Source organism: Adelges cooleyi, unplaced genomic scaffold (assembly GCF_023614345.1).
Source record: "Adelges cooleyi isolate 19-005CV unplaced genomic scaffold, UGA_ACOO_1.1 ACOO_flye_CR_arks_rails_tigmint_CR_PRNA_9, whole genome shotgun sequence".
NCBI lineage: Eukaryota > Metazoa > Arthropoda > Insecta > Hemiptera > Adelgidae > Adelges > Adelges cooleyi.
Window position 1 is genome coordinate 16,461,951 of NW_026096579.1, and position 20,208 is coordinate 16,482,158.

General features: G+C 28.1%; 2 protein-coding genes across 4 annotated transcripts in view; one reads left to right on the plus strand and one right to left on the minus strand.

The window, feature by feature from the left end:
• LOC126846973 (dystrophin-like) overlaps positions 1-13,769 on the minus strand; it is a 40,527-nt gene extending 26,758 nt beyond the window's left edge. For both annotated transcript variants that reach the window (XM_050586889.1, XM_050586890.1), the window contains exons 1-39: positions 13,424-13,769; positions 12,390-12,451; positions 12,226-12,318; positions 12,087-12,164; positions 11,841-11,933; positions 11,603-11,692; positions 11,331-11,526; positions 11,152-11,264; positions 10,889-11,083; positions 10,481-10,662; positions 10,175-10,416; positions 9,604-9,842; positions 9,292-9,468; positions 9,095-9,211; positions 8,805-9,027; positions 8,517-8,728; positions 8,313-8,449; positions 8,067-8,244; positions 7,803-7,992; positions 7,540-7,664; positions 7,282-7,473; positions 7,057-7,219; positions 6,863-6,982; positions 6,641-6,747; positions 6,216-6,368; positions 5,895-6,056; positions 5,620-5,748; positions 4,644-4,817; positions 4,453-4,566; positions 4,112-4,294; positions 3,859-4,047; positions 3,230-3,782; positions 2,817-3,166; positions 1,230-1,424; positions 992-1,165; positions 821-925; positions 539-706; positions 345-479; positions 139-287 (exon numbers count right to left, since the gene is read on the minus strand). In XM_050586889.1, coding sequence (XP_050442846.1) covers positions 139-287; positions 345-479; positions 539-706; positions 821-925; positions 992-1,165; positions 1,230-1,424; positions 2,817-3,166; positions 3,230-3,782; positions 3,859-4,047; positions 4,112-4,294; positions 4,453-4,566; positions 4,644-4,817; positions 5,620-5,748; positions 5,895-6,056; positions 6,216-6,368; positions 6,641-6,747; positions 6,863-6,982; positions 7,057-7,219; positions 7,282-7,473; positions 7,540-7,664; positions 7,803-7,992; positions 8,067-8,244; positions 8,313-8,449; positions 8,517-8,728; positions 8,805-9,027; positions 9,095-9,211; positions 9,292-9,468; positions 9,604-9,842; positions 10,175-10,416; positions 10,481-10,662; positions 10,889-11,083; positions 11,152-11,264; positions 11,331-11,526; positions 11,603-11,692; positions 11,841-11,933; positions 12,087-12,164; positions 12,226-12,318; positions 12,390-12,451; positions 13,424-13,451 — 6,485 coding nt within the window. In that variant the 5' untranslated portion in view covers positions 13,452-13,769. The remainder of the gene's footprint in view (positions 1-138; positions 288-344; positions 480-538; positions 707-820; positions 926-991; positions 1,166-1,229; positions 1,425-2,816; positions 3,167-3,229; positions 3,783-3,858; positions 4,048-4,111; positions 4,295-4,452; positions 4,567-4,643; positions 4,818-5,619; positions 5,749-5,894; positions 6,057-6,215; positions 6,369-6,640; positions 6,748-6,862; positions 6,983-7,056; positions 7,220-7,281; positions 7,474-7,539; positions 7,665-7,802; positions 7,993-8,066; positions 8,245-8,312; positions 8,450-8,516; positions 8,729-8,804; positions 9,028-9,094; positions 9,212-9,291; positions 9,469-9,603; positions 9,843-10,174; positions 10,417-10,480; positions 10,663-10,888; positions 11,084-11,151; positions 11,265-11,330; positions 11,527-11,602; positions 11,693-11,840; positions 11,934-12,086; positions 12,165-12,225; positions 12,319-12,389; positions 12,452-13,423) is intronic.
• A 196-nt stretch (positions 13,770-13,965) lies between these two features.
• LOC126846974 (zinc finger protein 135-like) lies at positions 13,966-18,344 on the plus strand. Of its 2 annotated transcripts, none has more exons than XM_050586892.1 (9): positions 13,966-14,574; positions 15,289-15,445; positions 15,512-15,777; positions 15,841-16,038; positions 16,099-16,398; positions 16,475-16,779; positions 17,035-17,353; positions 17,437-17,713; positions 17,788-18,344. In XM_050586892.1, exons 2-9 carry the CDS (start codon positions 15,298-15,300, stop codon positions 18,231-18,233), a joined length of 2,259 nt encoding a protein of 752 aa, XP_050442849.1. In that variant the 5' UTR covers positions 13,966-14,574; positions 15,289-15,297; the 3' UTR covers positions 18,234-18,344. The 2 variants fall into 2 exon arrangements, with proteins under 2 accessions (XP_050442849.1, XP_050442848.1); XM_050586891.1 differs by lacking the exon at positions 13,966-14,574 and adding an exon at positions 15,109-15,217.
• Positions 18,345-20,208: the final 1,864 nt, after the last annotated feature.

The following is a 20,208-nucleotide window of genomic DNA, read 5'->3' on the forward strand; positions in this document are numbered from 1 at the left end:
AAATAAAAAAATCAATCAAAAAGTAAAAGTTTTGCGTAAAAAAAAAAAATTATTTTTTTAATAATCATAATTACAAAAAATAAATAATGTTAAATTTTATCTATTATTTCTAAAGAATAATGGAAAATATTAGCTTACCCTGACCGCTCAATTAGACATTTATTTAGTAATTCCCAATTATCGCCAATTTTTTTCATGTTTCTTTCAACAAAACTATCATTGTTAATGTTTTTAGAATTGATGTTGTCAATTGTTACTTTTATTGATTCAGTTTTGTTCTGGAACTCCTGTACACATTTGAATTGCAATAACAACGTAAATACATTTTTAAGAAATGGGCTTACTTTTATTTCAGAAGCTTGAATAGCAACAGTGTTATTTGATAAAGGTATTTGATTTAATTGCTTCAACAAAGACCCTATTATATTTCTAGTATCATTTATTTGAGTAAGAATTTCATCAGATACATTGATTTTTTGCTAAAAAAAGAAGAATATTATTTATTTAAATAATACAAAAAAAGTTATTTTTTTTTTACCTCTTGTGACAAAGGACTAAGCTTATTTAATTTTTTCTGAAGGATTGAAATTTTCGAACGCATTTTATCGACAGCATTTTTGTCATAACACAATGTCTCCACATCCGATACTATTTCTTCCATTTCTGATAGGTTACTAAACTTTTGATTGATTTCTCGTTCCAACACCTATTAATTTAGTTAAGTAATATGAAAAACAATTTTAGAACTTTGACACAATAAATTATTGAGTAGGCAAAAACAGGAATACAAAATTAAATACTATTTATTATGTTATAGTACCTGGGAATTTTTGTGCTTTTGATTTAGCCAATTTTCTATATCTAAAGTGATTTTTTCAAACATTTTGATCTGTTTTTCCAACATTTGCGTTTGTACTTTCACAATCTAATAAACATTTTTAAAAAACGTATAACTAAATATCTTATTGACTGAATAAATATTTTCTCTTACCTCAATTTCAGACATAATATGAGTCCACATAACTCTTAGTCGGTCTTGAATTAACGTGCATAAAGTGCTTGCTCTTGAAGAATCACCCATATGACTAGCAAGTATGAGACTATCTCCTTTACTTATCAATGTAGCTGCATCTGGAGCTATATTACTTACTTCTTGTTCAACAGTCTAAGGTAGAATATTATATTTAGTAAGTAATTATAATTCTTTTAGTTTTGAAATTAGTTATTACCACAAGACGTTTGTTTGGATCAGGTTCCATATTTAACTGACGAAGATCTTTTAAAGTGACTTCCATCCTAGTTAACATAACTTTAGCATCACTTTCATACTTTTCGATGTCTGTATCAATACTCTTTTTTGTATATACATATGACTGTTTAGAAATATCAGATTTTTCTTTGTTCATTTTGGTAACCGAATGATCCTAAAAATTAAATTATAAAAATTCAACACAAGACAAAAGAAAAATATAATTTTTACTAAAAAATAATACGCTCAAGGTATACTATAAATAAGCACACTATTATACAAAACACTATTATCTTTAAATTAATAATGTGTATGTACTATAATTGTCATTAAAAAAAAAAAATTATAATACACCATCTTACTAAATAAAAATAAAATAGAATATTCTGGAATATTCCTGGAATATTCTTGATCTCTAATCAATGCATCTAAAGCAATCTCAACAATTAAGATTAGAAAATACAAGCCGCCTGTTGTTAAAAACTAATTTAGCAAATGAATATTATAGAATGATACGTCTGACCTATTATGTAATTATTTTAAAAACCATACATTAATTAAAGAAATACCGTTTTGATTACACAAATAATTTAATAACAACACGTAGATTAGAATAAAAGCTAGTAAGACATTAGTTACAATTGGATTAGTTATGTTAACAGTTCAGTTTTTTTTACATTGCATAATATACATTATATGCTAACACATTATATTTTACTGATTTTTTGTCTCACAATTAATATTAAATTAGCTGATTATAATACTGCTTATTATATTAAAACAAACTAATTAATGTAGAAATATTAAGAATATTTAACGTATTTAATTCAATAATCATTGTTAAATATTTAAATAATTATTTGAGTTATTATAATTTATAATTGCCTAACTCAGAAGGGGGGGGGGGCTGAAAACTTGGCAAGGCAACTAAGGCAAAACAAATTTTTGAACTTCAGGTCTGAAAAAATCAAACAGAAAGTATATTTAGTTATCAATAAAAAAACTATTTAAAAAAAAAACCGTTATTCATTTTTTTAAGTAACAGTTTTAGGCAAATTTTATTTCCTTCATTAGGACTAATTCTCAATATCTAAAAATTTGCATTGAAATGTTTTTTTAAGATTGATATAACTTCGAAAGATTTTTTAAAGGCTTGTCATCAAACCCACATCAGGTTTAATAAAATTTGTTTTTTTTGTTTTTAATTTTATTTAACTAAGAAAAACAATATATAGTTATAAACTTTCTTTGTCATCCCTCATCTGCGAAACTACACAAATAAATTCTCAGTGAGGGAACAATAAACTTTTTTTTTAATATATATTTGTCGTTAAAGACATAAATATATTACTTTATATAGAAAATAAGGTAACTTTATAATTTTGAAATTAATGATGAAATCTACTCATTTCCGTAGCAAGCTAAAATGCAATGTTTTTGTAAGGAATTTAAATTTATTACTTTATGTAACGAGCGTTATTGGGATGGATATAGTATTAATGACCAATGTGACATGACTTAAAACTTCATTGGTTTAGTAAATTGAAAAGATAAGTTCATTTTTTACCTTAGATAATTCTTCTTCATCCGATGAGCTAGAATCATCAAATTTATCAACTTGTCCCTCATCTTCCGAAAACATTATTACATCATCTGTTTCCTTATCACTGCCATAAAAACTATCATTGTCATCAGTAATTTTTTTCGGTAAACTTAAAATATTTTTATCTTGATCAGCACCAATGATTCTGTAAGTATTTGACATTTCAACTTCTTTATGTAAAACTACTTCTTTACGTTCCTCTGATACAGGATTTTGCCATGCAGTAATAGTTGTATGATGGGTTTTATTCACTTTGACACACAGCGAGTCAGGGTGTTTTTGTTCATTTTCTAATGACATAATATATTCATTACCTAATAACATAAATAACAATACATTAAATAAAAAATTAAAAAGGGAAAAAAATTTTTTTTTACTTTGTAAGTTTTCTGAACTAGATTTCAATGATTCATCAGAAGTAAGTTTTTGTCTTTTAACCAAAATTTCACAAGGACTCAAACTAGATTTTTTTTCTGAATTTTTTCTTCTGTATACAGTTTGAGGCCATTTTTCTTCGTCAGTTTCATCTGCATCTGTTTCTGTGTCTTCTGAAAGTTCTACCATTTCAGCATAACCTTCAGGTACCAAACGATGTTCTGCTGTAACCTCGCCATGGCTAATCACACTAGACTTTAATATTTCATGTTCCTTAACGGCGACCATTACACATTCTTGCATATTATTAATGGTAGGTTTAGTGGCAGATTGCATTAAATTTGGATCTGCTTTAGAGACTTGTGAAAACAACATACTATCTTGAGCTAAATTAAAAGTATCTTCTCTATCATCACTTGGTTTTATTGGGTTGCCAATTTCCATTTTACTATTTTCATTAGTAATTTTGATTTCGGGAACAGATTTATCTTTTGTTCTAGTTGATTTGTTTGATCTTCTAGAAAGTTTAGCATTACTTGTCATTGCATTTATGTTCTGTAAAAAAAAAAAAAAAACATATGCAACATAAATAAATAAAGTAAAAAACAAAAACACTAAATATAAAACCAACCGTCAATTGGGTTAAATTAGTATGAAGTCTATTGATAACTGATTCCCATCTATTATTAATAATATCAATATTACTGCAATGTACGTCATCCTTACACAGTGGATCTTTTAGAGATTTAAACTCTGTATAACAGTTATAGGCAATATTTTTATTTTTTTCCAATTTCTTGTAATCAGAATTCAACTTTTCCTAATGAAAATAAATAAATAAAGATTAACTATATCATTTACACTATAGCAATTAAAAAATATACATTTAGATATCTGATTTGGGCGTCCAAATTTTTGTCGGCTTCATGTGGGTCTTCAATTTTATCCAAGTTTTGTTCAACGTCTGTCAGCCATTTTGACAAAATATTAATATTTGAGTCAAACAATTTTAAACATCTTAATCCTTTTTCCAATTTTTCTTTCGTATGTGATACCTCATCAACCAACTAAAAAAAAAAAAGATGATATAATTTTATACGATAGTTATATTTTCTGGAGTTAAATTGCAGCTACTATATTACGTATACATATTTTTTATTCATATAATTACTTCTTTCAAAGAATTTAGGGTCTGTTAAGCTACAAGAAAATGATAAATACTTACTTTAGAAAACAAATGTTTTACTGTTTCCACTTGTGCTTTATTATCATTTGACTCATTAGTATTTTTAACAAATTCAACTTCATTTTTTAAACTATCTAATGTATTATATAGTTTCTGTAAAAATACAGTTAGTTCAATAAGATCATAAATTAAATGTTGATAATTAATTATTATCTATCTATTGTCATTACCAAACACTGTTCCAGCTGTCCTTTAATGCTGTCTGGATCATCCGATGCTAATTCTAATAAACAAATAGAATTTTCAATGGACTGCAATTCCCTTAACACTCTCGTAATTCGGGTTTGTAAGTCTCCAGGAGATTGGTATCTTTCAAACTTCTCTTCAAGTTGATAGAAACGCTTCTAAACAATATATGAGAGACGTGTAAAAAAAAAACTTTATAAGGTATCAAAATTAAAAATAATATAATATGATAATAAAAAATGATATCAAATTTCAATTAAATTTATTATTCAATGTTTTTGAAAACTTAACTAAAACGTGTTAGCTGACCTATTAATATATACAAAATATTTTTGACAGTAAAAACTACATAGTTGTTTTTACATGAGTAGAAGGAGGAATACGAGAGGTATTATACATACCTCTCGTATTCCCTGATCACTATGATCCATCTGACACTCATTTTCTCAGAAAATAAGAATATTTTGAAAATAACTTTTTTCCTATACTTGCAAGTACATATTTTACTATATTTCTCAATACGTTACATAACATTTAACCTTCATGTCTTATACGTAACACAAGTATGGGTCTCGTTTTTTTTAATTGGTACACATGATAGTTCCATTAATATGTAGACAAAAAATTTAAATATGTACCTAAAATTATAGGAAAAAAATTATTTTCAAAATATTCATATTTTTTGAGAAAATAAGTGTCTTACATCAGATGGATCGCACTGTATACAAAACCTCTATATAGGTATACTTTTTCTAACCTAACTCAACAAAAACGATTGGACAATTTTTTTTTATTATTTATAAACCTTATTACGTTTTTAAACAATTTTTATTTCATGTTTTTTAAGTATGTTTATTTTTTTTTTTTTTAGAGCAATACACAAAAAATATATTTTGGCAAGTTTTGTATTAATTAAAATTTAGGAGAAATTGTAAAGTAAAGACAATTAGTTTTACTTACTTTTAATAAGGATAACTGATCTTTTAACCGATTTGCGACTTCTTTTTTATTAGCTATTTCATAATTGACAATTTGTTGTTCCATGTCGTGTAATAGTTTGGCTTGGATTTGAAATTCTTCAGATAGTCTCTATTGAATGATAACATTTTTTACTAAACCAAACTAATTATTTTTGTAAATATATTAAGGTAGGACTTTTAACCATAAAAAATAAACACGTAATTTAATTTTTTAATGAAAAAATTCATGAAATATGTAGTTGACAAATAACTTACTTGAACGTCATTAGGTATATCATGAGGGGAAAAATCATTTTGAATTCGCGAGGTGAGCTGTTGATCAGTATTATCAAGCCAATGTTGAAATTCTGCTATACAATTTTCAGATTTTTGGGTTTGTTCAATGTTTTCTTCTAAACCTCTTACTTTTTCTTCGGCCTACATAAAAAAAATGTAATCAACTGTTATTTTGTTATTATCATTACAAAATTAAATTATAGAAGTATGTAATATCCCTCCAAAATATACACAATAGATTCATATTTTATAATTTATATATATGCAATTTTTTTTTAAATTAAATTAATTTTTTTTTACTTGTGATGTAAGCTTTTTACAACGTGAAGTCACTTTCGCTAGATCGACTTTTATACTTGATGTCATCACATTGTGGTCACATAAAACAGCACCAATTTCATTCAAACGTTCTACTCTTGATTCAGGATGATTTCTGAGGCAATTTTCCAAGTCCTAACAAAACAAATTTTATACTAAAATTTAGTTTATTGTACATGAATTAATAAATGATAACAACTAGTTAGTTTTTCTTTTAAACCTTACACTAAATGCCAATGTATTACATATTGTTAACTATCAAATTTACTTAAATATTAACGATAATTAACATTAACAGTATATACTAAAAAAAACTACAAAATTACAAATCCAAAGAAATGCATAATTATTAATTTTTTTTTTTGTATTTAAAGATTCAATCATAGATATAATATAATAACACTTACATCGAGTTCTTCAGATATTTCTTCTGCATCTGTAGCTATTGTCTTAATACTTTTTTTAAGACATTTATCTAGTTTATCAAGCCATACATTTTCTTGTGACATCAATACTGCATAAAAATGTATTTTATTTTAAACATAGTCAAGTAGAGTACTAGTTGTGAAACATAATCACTACAACATTTGTTGTTAAAGTTAATCTATAAGCAAAAATGTATTGTTAACCTTTAAATTCTGAATGAAGCTGCACATCATGTTGTAGCCTATTACGAACTAACTGTACACCATCATACAATTGATTCCATTTTAATACCAACATTTTGACATTATCATCTGGACTTTGTTCTACATAAATCATGAAAATTTAAATCAAAATGAAATTTTAAGAGAAGTTATACATATTATTCATAATTACTAACCAAGTTTATCTAATTTAGATTTCTTTTCAATGAGTTTATCATGCAATGCATTATACTTGTTCTTAAGCTTAACAAGTTCACCTGCTGAACCTACAGGATCTTTTTCTCGGTAAGTATGGTTTTTCTCAACTTCCGATACACATTTTTTTATCTCAGTAAAGTCCTAAACATAAATAAGAAAATTGATTTGGAATTTGTTTTTAAATACAATCGACCATTACATACTTTTTCTACAGTCTTTAAACCTTCGGCTGCAATTTCCTCTTTAAAAGTAACTATTTTATTTAGTTTTTCTTCTATATTCTCTAATTTATGAGTTATATTTAACTTAAACTTATGATCAACTGCTGATTCGAATATTTTAGTCATATCTCCATGAAGCTTATCATACAACTGAGAGACGGAATCACAAACATCCTAAGAAGTAATTAATTATTAATAACAATTGAATTGTGTAATGTTAAACTGAATTTTTAAAAATACATTTATCATTTTTAAATCTGGTTGGTCGCTTTGCGAGTTATAATAATTGAATAGATCTTCACTTTGCTCCATCAAATCTTCCAAAGTTCTAAAATTAGACTCCAACTCTAAAACTGTATACAAATCTAAAGGGAAAAATTGAAATGAGAATTACAATGATATATATATATATATATATATATATATAACTTTCTTTTGGCATTAAAAGCTTTAAAAGTATAATTAACTAAAGAAATAAAATCTCAAGGAATTGTTGTAAATACCTTTTTGTAATTTTAATATTCGTTCATCTAATAGAACAGGAATATCACTCCACCTTGTATTTAGATCTTGAAGATCTTCGGTTAACCTTTCAGCAGCTACATCATTGTTTAATTTTATCAGTATTTCTTGTCCATATGTGTTGACCATTTCTAAAGTTGCTCGTCGATCAATTATCGATTTTTGTAATTCCTTCAATTATTTGCATTATATGAACAATTAAATTTCTTTTTTAGAAAACAAATATTAAAAAAATTGATCCATACTTTGAGCTGTTCTAATTGTTTTGACAAAACAGACGAATCGTTCATTAGAACTGGCTCCCCCAGCAAAACACCTTCTAACTCATTAATCCAACCGGCTAATTCTTCTTTAGACTCCTTAAATTTTGTGTTAGAATTTGTTTCTTGAGATAATTTTGCTTGTTCTTCATACATTGAAAATCTAAAAATTTTAAATTTAATTTTTATTAAGGCTCATAATTCATATAAAAATATGTACTGTTTAATTACTTTTCATTTAGTCCATTCCAAGTATTTAGACATTTTTGAATATCGTCTCTCAAAGAGTCATCCGGTTTTAATTGATCATTACTTGATTTTAATTTTATAATGAGGTCTTCTAAGGATTTCAAAGATTTAAATTTCATCTAAAAAGAAAATTTGTTTTTAATTGGCTTGATAATTTATATATATATATTTATATTAAATAAAAACCTTTATTTGCTCAAAAGTGCAATTTCTACTGTCCAGCCATTTAGCATAACCATCCAACACTAATCTCAAATAGTTCATTTCTTTTGTTATTTGTTTTTTGTCTAGATCATACTTGACTTTATTTTTAAATGTTTCTAAAAATGCTTCAAATTCATGGAACTCATCACATATTTTATTGTAGTGATCCAATTTGGAGAATGTTGTTTGATTAACTAAAATCAAAATCAATTATAATTTATAACATTTACCAGTGTTTAAGAATTGTATTGCTTTTACAAAAATACTTACTTTGGCTGTCTGCAACAAATTTACTAACAAAATCCAACTGAAGAACCTGGCTATCATACTCCGACATTATATCTTCATACAGTGCAGCTTCTTCTTCTGCTTCTAAAGGTTCATCAAGTAGCTTTTGAGAACGTTTTATCCAATTAATTATATTTGATGTAACATTATCATATTCATCTTCCTGAGATGATCCACACTTTCTTCGACGTTTTGAACCAAATTCCTAAAAATATTTTTTTCTTCATCAAATTTTTAACTCTCTTTAAAGATATTAAGAATATAAAATTTACATCAGTTTCTGAAACATTCAAACTACTATCAAAAGAACTCTCTTCTAATAATTTGTCTTCTGATTGATCGACAACTGAATGATTCGTTAAATCAAATTCAAATCCAGCATTCGATATCTATAAAGAAAATGTAATTTATTTATTTATTAAAAATGTCTGAACTAAATATTGAATAGTTGTTTCTAAAAATGTATTACTCTTTGGGCTTGTATTTCGATAATTTGCACTAAAGCATCACATCTATCTTGTAATGTTTCGATTTTTTCGGAGTAAGGGCTTTCATCAGTATGCAAAAATTCTTCTTCTAAGCTTTGAATTTTAGTTTGAAGATTAATTATATTCTTTTGTTGACTTGACATTTGATGTCTCAACGTCTGAAATTATCATTATTTGATGTATTGTAATATGAATACTACTAACTAAAAAAAATTTGTTTTCTGGGACAGTCTAATGTATACACGATAAAATACAATATAATTAATAAGACATAAGAACAAACTTATACAAACCTGCAGTTGTTTAATTCTCTCTAGAACTTCGGCAACTTCTGTGACATGTTTAGATTCCATTTTTTTTAAGTTAGTTTCTTTTGAGTCAAACCAAGACTGTAACCATGATAGTTGTTCAGTAATACGACTACATTTCATTAACAGAGTTTGTAATTTGACTCCATATTCTTCAGCCCATTTACAAATATGAGCCCAACGTTCACCCAATGCCGATAACTCATCTTCCATTTGAGTGTGAACTATAATTATGAAATTAATTTCTTAGTCGTTTTTACTGAATTTACATATATATTAATACAGTATGCATAGCATTGATATATTATAAAATCAATGATGTCTAGAGACGGACAATTGCACTGAAGTTTTAAAATTGTAGTAGGGAAATTTAAACAAATTACTAGTCCCAAATTAAGTTATTTGAAAAAACAATAATTTAATTAAAAATAGAAATTTTCAAATTACCACCAGTTATATTTCGAGAGAAAAAATTCAGCAGTGACCCAATTTCAATATTGTTAATACAATTTTAATGAAAAACATGATACTTTTAATATTTCAGTTAAACTCTTACCAGAATCAGGGAAAGTTTTTTCATCAATAACTATGACAAGATTAGATAATGAATCAACAGATAGTTGTTGTCGTCTTAAATCAGCTCTAAGTGCTGAATGTTCCTCAAGCTGTGAACGTAAACTATCGACATCCATCCTAGCTGATTGTGACAACCGTGATATCCGATCCTCAGTCTGTGTTAACCATAACCGTAATTCATCTAACTGCTTTTGTTGAATTCCCATTAAACTATCATGTATTCTAAATATGAAAAATATTTGTAAATTCATGTTATTCATTTTAACTAAAAACATTTAACATTTACTTAGTTTGTCTTTCCATTGCGATCAATCTAAGTTTTTCCCAACGTGTATTCAATAATTTCATCTGAATACGAACTTCTTGTTCTTCTTCATCATTTAGTCCTCCGTCAGCTAACATCTTTGCACCTTCTTCTAATACTGCACCAACACCCTCTTGGTGATGAGACAACTCAATCAGAAAACTCTATTAACATCAAAATACCTTTTATTATAACAATGAATTAAATCAAATCAGTAGCACACACGGTAAACAATCTGACTTTGAATTATATAGTGACTAAAATTCATTTGTCCAAAACCCAGGACTTGCGGTACTAAAGAGGTTATATACTCTTAATCCATGAGCATAAAAAACGAGAACGTTAAAATAGTTAAATATTTAAAAAAAAAAATACTAAGTTATAACTCACTTCGTGTACATGAAATAGTTCACGAATTTTCTCAAGTTCTTCAGGAATTTTTTCTGATTGATGTAAACGGTCTTCTGCTTCAAGTAACCAAGTTAATACTTCTTCCAAGGCTGACTGATATCCACCAAGCTCAACAGAAATATTTGTCAACATGCTTAAAGGTCTTTCTTCTGATTTTTTAAATTTCTCTTCATCCTTCAAAATTTTTTTTTCCCACAAATTATTAGAATTTATTTCATTAATAATTATTTTAAAATACCAACATGTGCATCAAATTTTGAAGCTGCCATTTCATCTGAATACTGTGTCAGTCGTTGAAACAAACACATAACGTACATCATCACAGACTTTTTATCAGGCACAGAAGTGTTAACATCTACAAAAAGAAAAAAAAAGTTTTAATTAAAAATCAATAATGTTTTAATATAATAAATACACTAACCTTCAGGATCTAATAATCTTTCAATATTTAGATGTTTGTGTGCAATAGCAAATACATTTTCTAGTCTAGCATTTGGATGTTGTTTTAATATTAAATTATAGTCAATAAGATCAGCTCGATACTTATGTATTAAGGCATTAAATGCAATTCCGTCAGACCAGCATGTAGTGAAGTTTTTTATATCAATTCCATAATCCTAAACATATTTAATTAATACCAGATATATCTATATCATCATACAAATACAATGTAAATTGTTTTAAATAATTTACCTCAACATTTTTTCGACACCATGCCAATAGTGTTTTTTCTAAATTTGTTTGTTGTGATTCTGTCATTAGTTCTTTTAAATGACAATCCACCTAAAAAAAGAAAAAAAATGAAATTAACATTGTTATAAAGGGAATTAAAACCATTTAGTTTAAGTGTATGTTTTTAATTCAAATTTAAATATAATAATACTTTTTTAAGTACTTGATAATTTGAAATAATATACAATACAATATTTACCTGCCAATGTAATATAATACTCCAAACTAGACCAAGAATTAGCTTTGGACTGCCATCTACTATATCATTACTACTAATATTAACCAACTTTACCTGAAAATCAATAATGGTTGTAATTAATAATTTATATAACATGCATTTTATTTCAACTAGTAACCAAGTAGTAACTAGTATTGTATTAGTTATAACATGAATCAAAAAATAATCATTTTTTCAAATCATAAAAAAAAAATGATTTAAACTTACATTGTTTTGTTCTAATATATGTAAAGCTTTGTTAACATTATTTAAATGATGAACTCGCATTCTACCTTTCTCCGGTTTCTGAAAAAAACCACAAAAGTTGAATAAATTAATATAAAATACAATTTTAATAAATCCTTACAATTTGTGTTCCAGTCAGAATTTCTAGTAAATAAAGTAGCTTTGTTCCATTTTGCAAGTCTAAAAATAAATCTGATACTGTCTCATGATTTTCCTAAAATTATAAAATACAACATGAATTTAATAATATTACTTAAAAAAAAAACATTTTTGGACGTAACTAACTTTTACAAGTTGCGAATTTATCCATTTGGTAAATGTTTTCTTTTGAACATCTTCCCGTTCATCTAAAAAACAAGAAATAACAACTTTGAATTTAAATTACAATATGAATAATTCAGTAATATGATAATGTACAATAATTAAATTTATTAACCAGTTATGTAATAAAATTAGATGATCTTTTAATTATAGTGTTAAAAGATAAAAACAACTTGTCAACAAAAACAATGATGTACTAATTAAACATTAATAGATTTGAAGAAACAACTAAATGTTATGTATTAATAAAAAAAAGCGTAAAAATAGAGAGAGTATTTATAAAATTACTAGTAACTTATAACTAATAAGTTACAAGACACATTGATAAATAAAATAATTATTATTTAAATGTATCTAGTAATGTGATATACTATCAATTACCAAAAACTATTAACTTTTATTATACTCATTAAATAATTAAACCAATAATGGTATTTTACCTTCTAATGGAAATATGTTCAAATTTATCATACCTACTTGGTATTTTCAAATAATTTTAAAACATTTAAAAAAAATTGTTATTTATAAGAGTTTATATTGTTAGAGCATAAGTATACATATTATTAGTTAGAAATCAAACTATACAACAAATTACTACGTACTAATTCTCAAGTACTATAATAATTTTTCACATTCATAATTTTTATAATAATTGGAAATTGTTTCTATTCATAGTGATGAGAGCTCTTTTGTAGCGTATTTTAACTTCTAGTAATGTACAAATAACGGTTCTCGGCCGAATACATAATTTCGACTTTTATTGACCCAATAAGAAATTATCTTGAAATGGAACAAAACAAATAGGTTTGTTGTGGCTATTAATTTGATGGGCCACAATTAAAGTACAACATTATCATCTGTTTTAGGTCACTGTAGAAAGCCATTAGGGGGATGAATGTTGCACGTTCGATCATTTCTACGCACGGCCGGATCGGATGTTTGTGCGTTGTTCGACAACCCAGTACGGCCCGAGGGTAGTTTTAGCGTCGGTGGCTTACCTATCATTATGTTGTCGTTGGTGGCCATGGTCGGCGTAGAGTTGGGCACAGCGGCCGCGGTTTGTGCGACGGAACGAGCAACAGGTGTCAACGTCGTGTCACATAGCGCGCGGTGTACTTAAGCCGCCGCGGTAATATGCGCGGGCGGACCGACCAGTACGATTCGGCGGAAAGAACGACCACCGTGTCTCGCTCGAGTTCGAGAATGTGTAACAACGCGTCACAGACGAATAGCGCCGGGACTTATCGCGTTCGGCAATCGGAAAATTAAAAAATTTTACCCGGAATTGGCTATTATCAATGTCTAAGTACGAAATCAAATATTCGTAAAATTATCGGGCCGATTGACAACGACGACGACGACGGCGGCCAACAAAATTACGATTTCTATTCGCGCGCGTCGCCATTTCAACGGTAGATGTCGCCGTCGGTATCTTGGTCGTCCCACTCGCCGCCGTCGCCACCCCGCCCCCGCAAGATTTACTCCTAATTACCGTACCCGTTTACGTGGGTACGCGTGTTTGTATCTTGTTTTTTTTTTTTTTTTTTTTTAATACAATACACGGATGTAATAATATAGTGTACTATACTGTATAGTGTAAAAACCGAATACGGATTACGCTATTGTATTATTATTATTATTATTGTGTATTACGGGTACACACACACACACACGCGTACGGACACCGTTTGCCGTTTCGTTTATGATTGCTCAGATTTTTGCGTTGTTGTCACATTTTTCATCGTAGCCGCCGCCACACATTGGTCATTATCAAATATCAATCCGGCGTTACGCTTATCCGAATTCCGAAATAGTGTAAATACATATTATTACAACAACACCGTTCGGACATTATAATATATTTTTGTATATTTACATACCTACTACTCTACATGTCATTATTATTGTCCATGTTTCCCCATAGAAATTATTAACGTGGTCCGATCTATTGTTTTGCCCCCGGCTGCCGTTTTTACTTTTTCTCTATGTGACCCGTGCGTGTCAAGCGTTAGGGTAATGTCGTACGGTACTTGTGGGAGATATTGTAAGACCATAGCTACCGCCGAGCGAACGTCCAACACGTTCCGGTGGGATAATGTGACGCGATAACAGGAAGCACAACCGGGAGTCGGGACACCATTGTCCGTTGGTGAGTAAAGCCGGCGTCCATGTTAACAATAATAAAAAAAAATAAAAACTATGTTCCTCGGACTTGCACGGCAACACAAATCGTTATTGGGAAAAACTTCCGTAGTACTACCGTACACTGTATCTGTTTGAGGAACGTAGGTGTATCACTTACCGTTTCCTATCCCAAGGTCCAGGTGTACTTAATTGTTTTTTTTTTCCCATTTAACGTTGAGTCTTGAGCCTGTAGACTCACCATGCCTTATCATCAATTTATTTGAATTTATTTATTATTTATCATATTGAATGACACATTTTATTTCATGTTGATGAATCATTACATTACCTAAGTTTATGAACTTCAATGTATAATTTATAAACATTTTGTTTTTTACAAGATCATTAGATGCCAATAAATCAATTTAAAAAAAATTGTATTTACCTATGTATTATTCTATTAACATTAGTTTGTTTTGTGGTATTTACTACTTGTTTAAAAGAGTGTTTATAGTTTATATCTACTAACAAGTAACAAGGTACATTTTAGACCTATGTACATTTTATTAACTATTTGTAATAAATAATCATTAGTAAAAAGATTGAAAAATATGCTTAAGCAAATTGTTAACTCTTTGTAAATGTTGAAAACAAGTCTACAGATAGGGGTAAATTTAAATATCACAGTATATTATCATATTTAATTTCAGATGAATTACACTTAGAATTTCTTATTTAGGTGCTAAATATGGATAATGACATTTTGGATGAACGGTCAAGAGAATTTCTAGAAACGGCAGACCAATACATTAGTGAGCATGGTCATCAGCATGTGACTGAAGGAAATGGTAAACAACTGGGTAACCAACATAATATACCCGAAGAATTTCGTATTGGTGAGTATTTAAAGGATCTAAAGTAAATTATTGATTATAAATAATTGTAACATTGCTTATGTTTAGATGAAAATGGAGAATTCTCTCACCATACCGCTACATATTATGATACGGGTGATATGTTATCTGCTGAGGGATCTGCTACTCTCACAGAGGATGATCATCGGTTAGCTAATGAACTAGCTGATGCTTTAGCTCAACAGAATAAATCTCTTGTTGACGGCAACCATCATGATTCACACCTTATGACCAGTTATTTATATAGTACTGATCTTGATTTGGAATCAAATAAACATTCTTCACAACCATCAACTCATATTAATAACCAACAGGTATATATTTTTTTTAGCATATTTTATTTTATTTTTTACACTTAAAAGTTGAATTATTTTTAGGTTATTAATTCAGAAAATTTAATTGAAGTCGAAGCTTCGGAGTCTGATTACCATGCAGAAATACAAAACAGTTTACCACATAAAAAACGTTTTCGTAAAAGAGAGGCAGCACCACCACCACCAGTTAGGAGTATACATCCCAAATGCTATAAATGCAAACAATGTGGAGAACAATTCAACTCTCAGTCTTTATTTACTGTAATTAATATATCCAATTTTAATTTGTTAAGATAATTATTAATTTGAAATTATTTATAGGCTCATAGGGTAGTTCACGCTCCTAAGAGAGTTAACGGACGAATGCCATTTTTATGTGAAATTTGTGATAAACATTTTACTCATCAAATAAAATTTTTTGAACATTTAAAATTTCACTATGAGCCTCAACAAAGTAAAGTGATTGTGGTAACGACTGATTCTGGTACATCTCCTCATCATGTTAACTACCAGAATCCTACTACTCAAGATTCAACTGCAAGTATTGAAAATCAGTACATTGAAGAAACTATTCAAGATCAGTCGGAACTGCATGATTTACCGCCCTTACAAAGCTATAGGGTAATATTATTATACTAACAGTGAATCAAAAGTCTAAATAGTATTTAAAATGTTTAAATACTTTTATTATTTTTAGTTAAATGAAGAAAATATGCAAGACGATAAACATTGTATATTTTCATCCGATGGATCTATACTAGCTGCTCAATTACAACAACCATTTCCTTCTTGTCATCTTTGTGGCCGAAGTTTTCGTCGAATAAAGGCGTTGGAATTGCACATGGCTTCAGTACATCCTCAGCCCGCTACAGTAGTTACTGTCAAACAAGATTGTCTGGAAGAGTTTTCTGATCCAGAAGATTTAATGGAAGGTATCAGGCACATGGTGCCTGGAGTTGCTGATACTGAATCGGAAACCGATGAAAAACAGCCAATGCCAGAGTATGTTTATTGTATACCTTCTTTGGAGCAGTTGTGTAGTCGTAATGGTGTACCCAAATTCTACTATAGGTACAAAATATCGCAAAACGTGTGTTTGTACTTTGTCTACGGTTATCTAATCTATCCGACTCTTTGACTACACCACTGCTTCTTAAACCACATTCTCCCCTTATTAATTAAAAAATTAGCTTTATAAAGTTAAAGTACATATGAATTTTGTAATTAATTTAATATTAAATTCCTTAACTTCGGTAGATGGGAATATAATGGTGAAAGTAATGCTAATCCTGAAAATACAATGCCTATAACAAAAACAGAAGAAGATAGTAGTTTATTAAATGAAAATGATGATAATGGTGAAAACAGTCGAGCTGAACACACTTGGGAAGATGATACTGATGAACTAGAACAAATCATGAAAAAAAATATATCCAAAAATCTCGTCTGTACTCAATGCAAAAGGAAATTTAATCACCGTAATTCATTGCTGTATCATTTAAGGTCGCATTCTGGTAAGCGACCACACAGTTGTAAGCTTTGTCCTAAAAGTTTCTTCTCGAGTAGTGCACTCAAAGTAGGTTTTTTTATGCAATTATATATAATAATTTTTAAGTTAAAAGTTATAAACTGTATATAATGTTAATGTTAAATGTTTAGGTGCATAATAGACTTCACACGGGTGATAAGCCATTTGAATGTGAATGGTGTGGTCGAAATTTTCGACAGTGGGGTGATCTCAAGTATCATATTGCTTCCTTGCATTCAGAATCCAAACAGTTTCAATGTGAATTTTGTGGTAAAGACTTTGCTCGCAAATATTCGTTGATAGTACATCGCAGAATACATACGGGAGAAAAAAATTATGTGTGCGAGTTTTGTAAAAAAACATTTCGAGCTTCTTCTTATCTGCAAAATCATCGTCGCATTCACACTGGTAATTTTTAATAGATTTTCAAAACTATCATGTCATCTTTATATAATATTATGTTTATACTCATTAATATTTAGGTGAAAAACCTTATAAGTGTGAAACATGTGGCAAAGCGTTTAGAGTGCGTTCGGATATGCGGCGCCACACAGTAGTTCATAGGAAAGACAATGTTAACACTGTTCAAATTAATAGCTATGCCGGTCAAGTGAGTGGTATTGTCACTTCTTCTGACACTAGTATCCATTTGACTAAATTAGAAGTGGATAAAGACAAAATAAATGCAGACACCGATGTGGATGTCAAATTTCATGAAAATTATTCTCATGATTCAGACCAGCTTCTGACTGCTGATGGTGTCAGTGCTCCTTTAAACCTCAATCTGAGATCACAAGACGATGGTGATAACAATGAACCAAATAATTATCAACAATTCAATGGACGGCAAGAAATTATCGATAGGGATACAAATACATTGTATGTTTGGATACCATCTAGTACTGAACAACTGTTACAAAGTGAATAATTTATATTGAACAAAAGACGATTGTTGACTCTTACCTAATATTCAAAACATACAAGTTTATTATATATATTTACATATATATAAATATATATATATGTAAATATATATATATATATAATATATATATATATATATATATATATATAAGCTAAAGAATGTGTTGTTAAGAAGTCTTAATTGGTAAGCAAAAGTTATAAAACATGAAATGTATTTAAAAATGTATATATAACTTGCTTTCCATTGAGATATTACTTAGTTTTAGAAATGTTGATATGAAAATTTATCAACGAGCCAAAATGTAAATTAATTTAAATTTTTAAAAAAAAAATTATTTGTTATGTGTAGCATAACTTAACACACATTTGTTATGGGATAGAAATGTAACAATACTCTATTATTATATATATTTTTATAAAATTGAGTACAATCGAGGATGGATATTGGATATAATATCTACTCGATATTTAATAAGTAACATTGTATAGGCAATTTTTACCAAAAATATATTTAGCCAATATTTTTTTAAAATTTTGACAAATATATTATATTAACTATTTTATATTGGTGCTTAAACCTGATGCCGAATTATATTTATTGTTAAAAAAATTTATTACCGAGTACAAACATACATATGCTTATTAGGACTTTACTAGATGATGATTCCAAATTAAATTTTACATGTTACAACTTCTAGTCTAGTCTAGCTATATATTTTTAATATGAAGCTGAAACGGTATTGGTTTTACATTTTTTTTTTTTTTGCCAAAGAAATGAATTAATTTTTAATTGAGAAATGAAGACATTTTGCCCATAATGACTCGAATTTTAAAGCAATTTTCTTATTACTTCAAGTTTTTTATAACAACCTTATTATCCTGTATACCAATATAATATGAATGTACAGTTTAATAATACAGATTGGTTTTTGGGATAACCAACATACTGAATTAGATTCAGGTTGGATCCATTATAGTGGTTTAATAACTTGTTTAAGCCTGTAGGGAATTTTTTGACAATTTCAACCGTTAAATTAACAGTTGAACATTTCCTAGAGTTACTAAATAAATAAATAAATTTAAATATTAACTGTTTTTCTACGGCTCGCCCTTTCCAACGAAAGTAACCTATTCAAATATGATATCCCTAAAATGTTTAGATTCCTAGCTAAACTCCATGAATATGTTTTGCATTTGTTATTGATAATACATGGAAAATTGTAATTATTCATAAAAAAAAAATTCAACTTGAAAACTAATCATAATTTTTTCAATTTGAATAAGATTCTTTAAAGCTACAATATGACACTTTACAATCCTTCTTTTGATGTTTCGTTTAAAATTGTTTTTATTAAGTTATCAGTTTTATAAGATTCTATGGGCACAACTTGATGAAAACGATTATTGTGAAATATCAATACAGTGTTTTTGAAGTGTCATATTTCAACTTTAAGAATCTTTTTTTAAATTTTAAACATTTTGAGTGGTTGGATTATATTTTTAATGAAAAATTTAAATTTCCCGTGTTAATGAAATGAAAATATAATTCATAAGGAAGTACTTATAATTATTAAGCTAGGGATTTTTTATTTGAATAGGCTACTATCAACTAGGGGAGGAGGGTAAGCAAAAAACATATTTTTTAGACATTAATAAAATATACTCTTATGATAATTTGATTTATGTTAATTATTATTAATTAAACAAAGTCTAATTTAATACATTAAATCATAAAAACACTTCTTCTTCATCAACTTAAAGAGAACATGTTTTGAAAATTGCATAGCCCGCTAATTGGAATAATGCACTTGATATAAATAAATCTGTTATTTTGGGGTTTTTCGGCGATTTCAATATTTCTTTAACATGTTAAGTTATTTTTCTAATCGCCACCAGTTGCAACTTATAAACTTAAAATGATTAATTTCTAGATTAAAAAATCTAATTAACTTAAAAAAAAAAATTGACATTAATTCTGA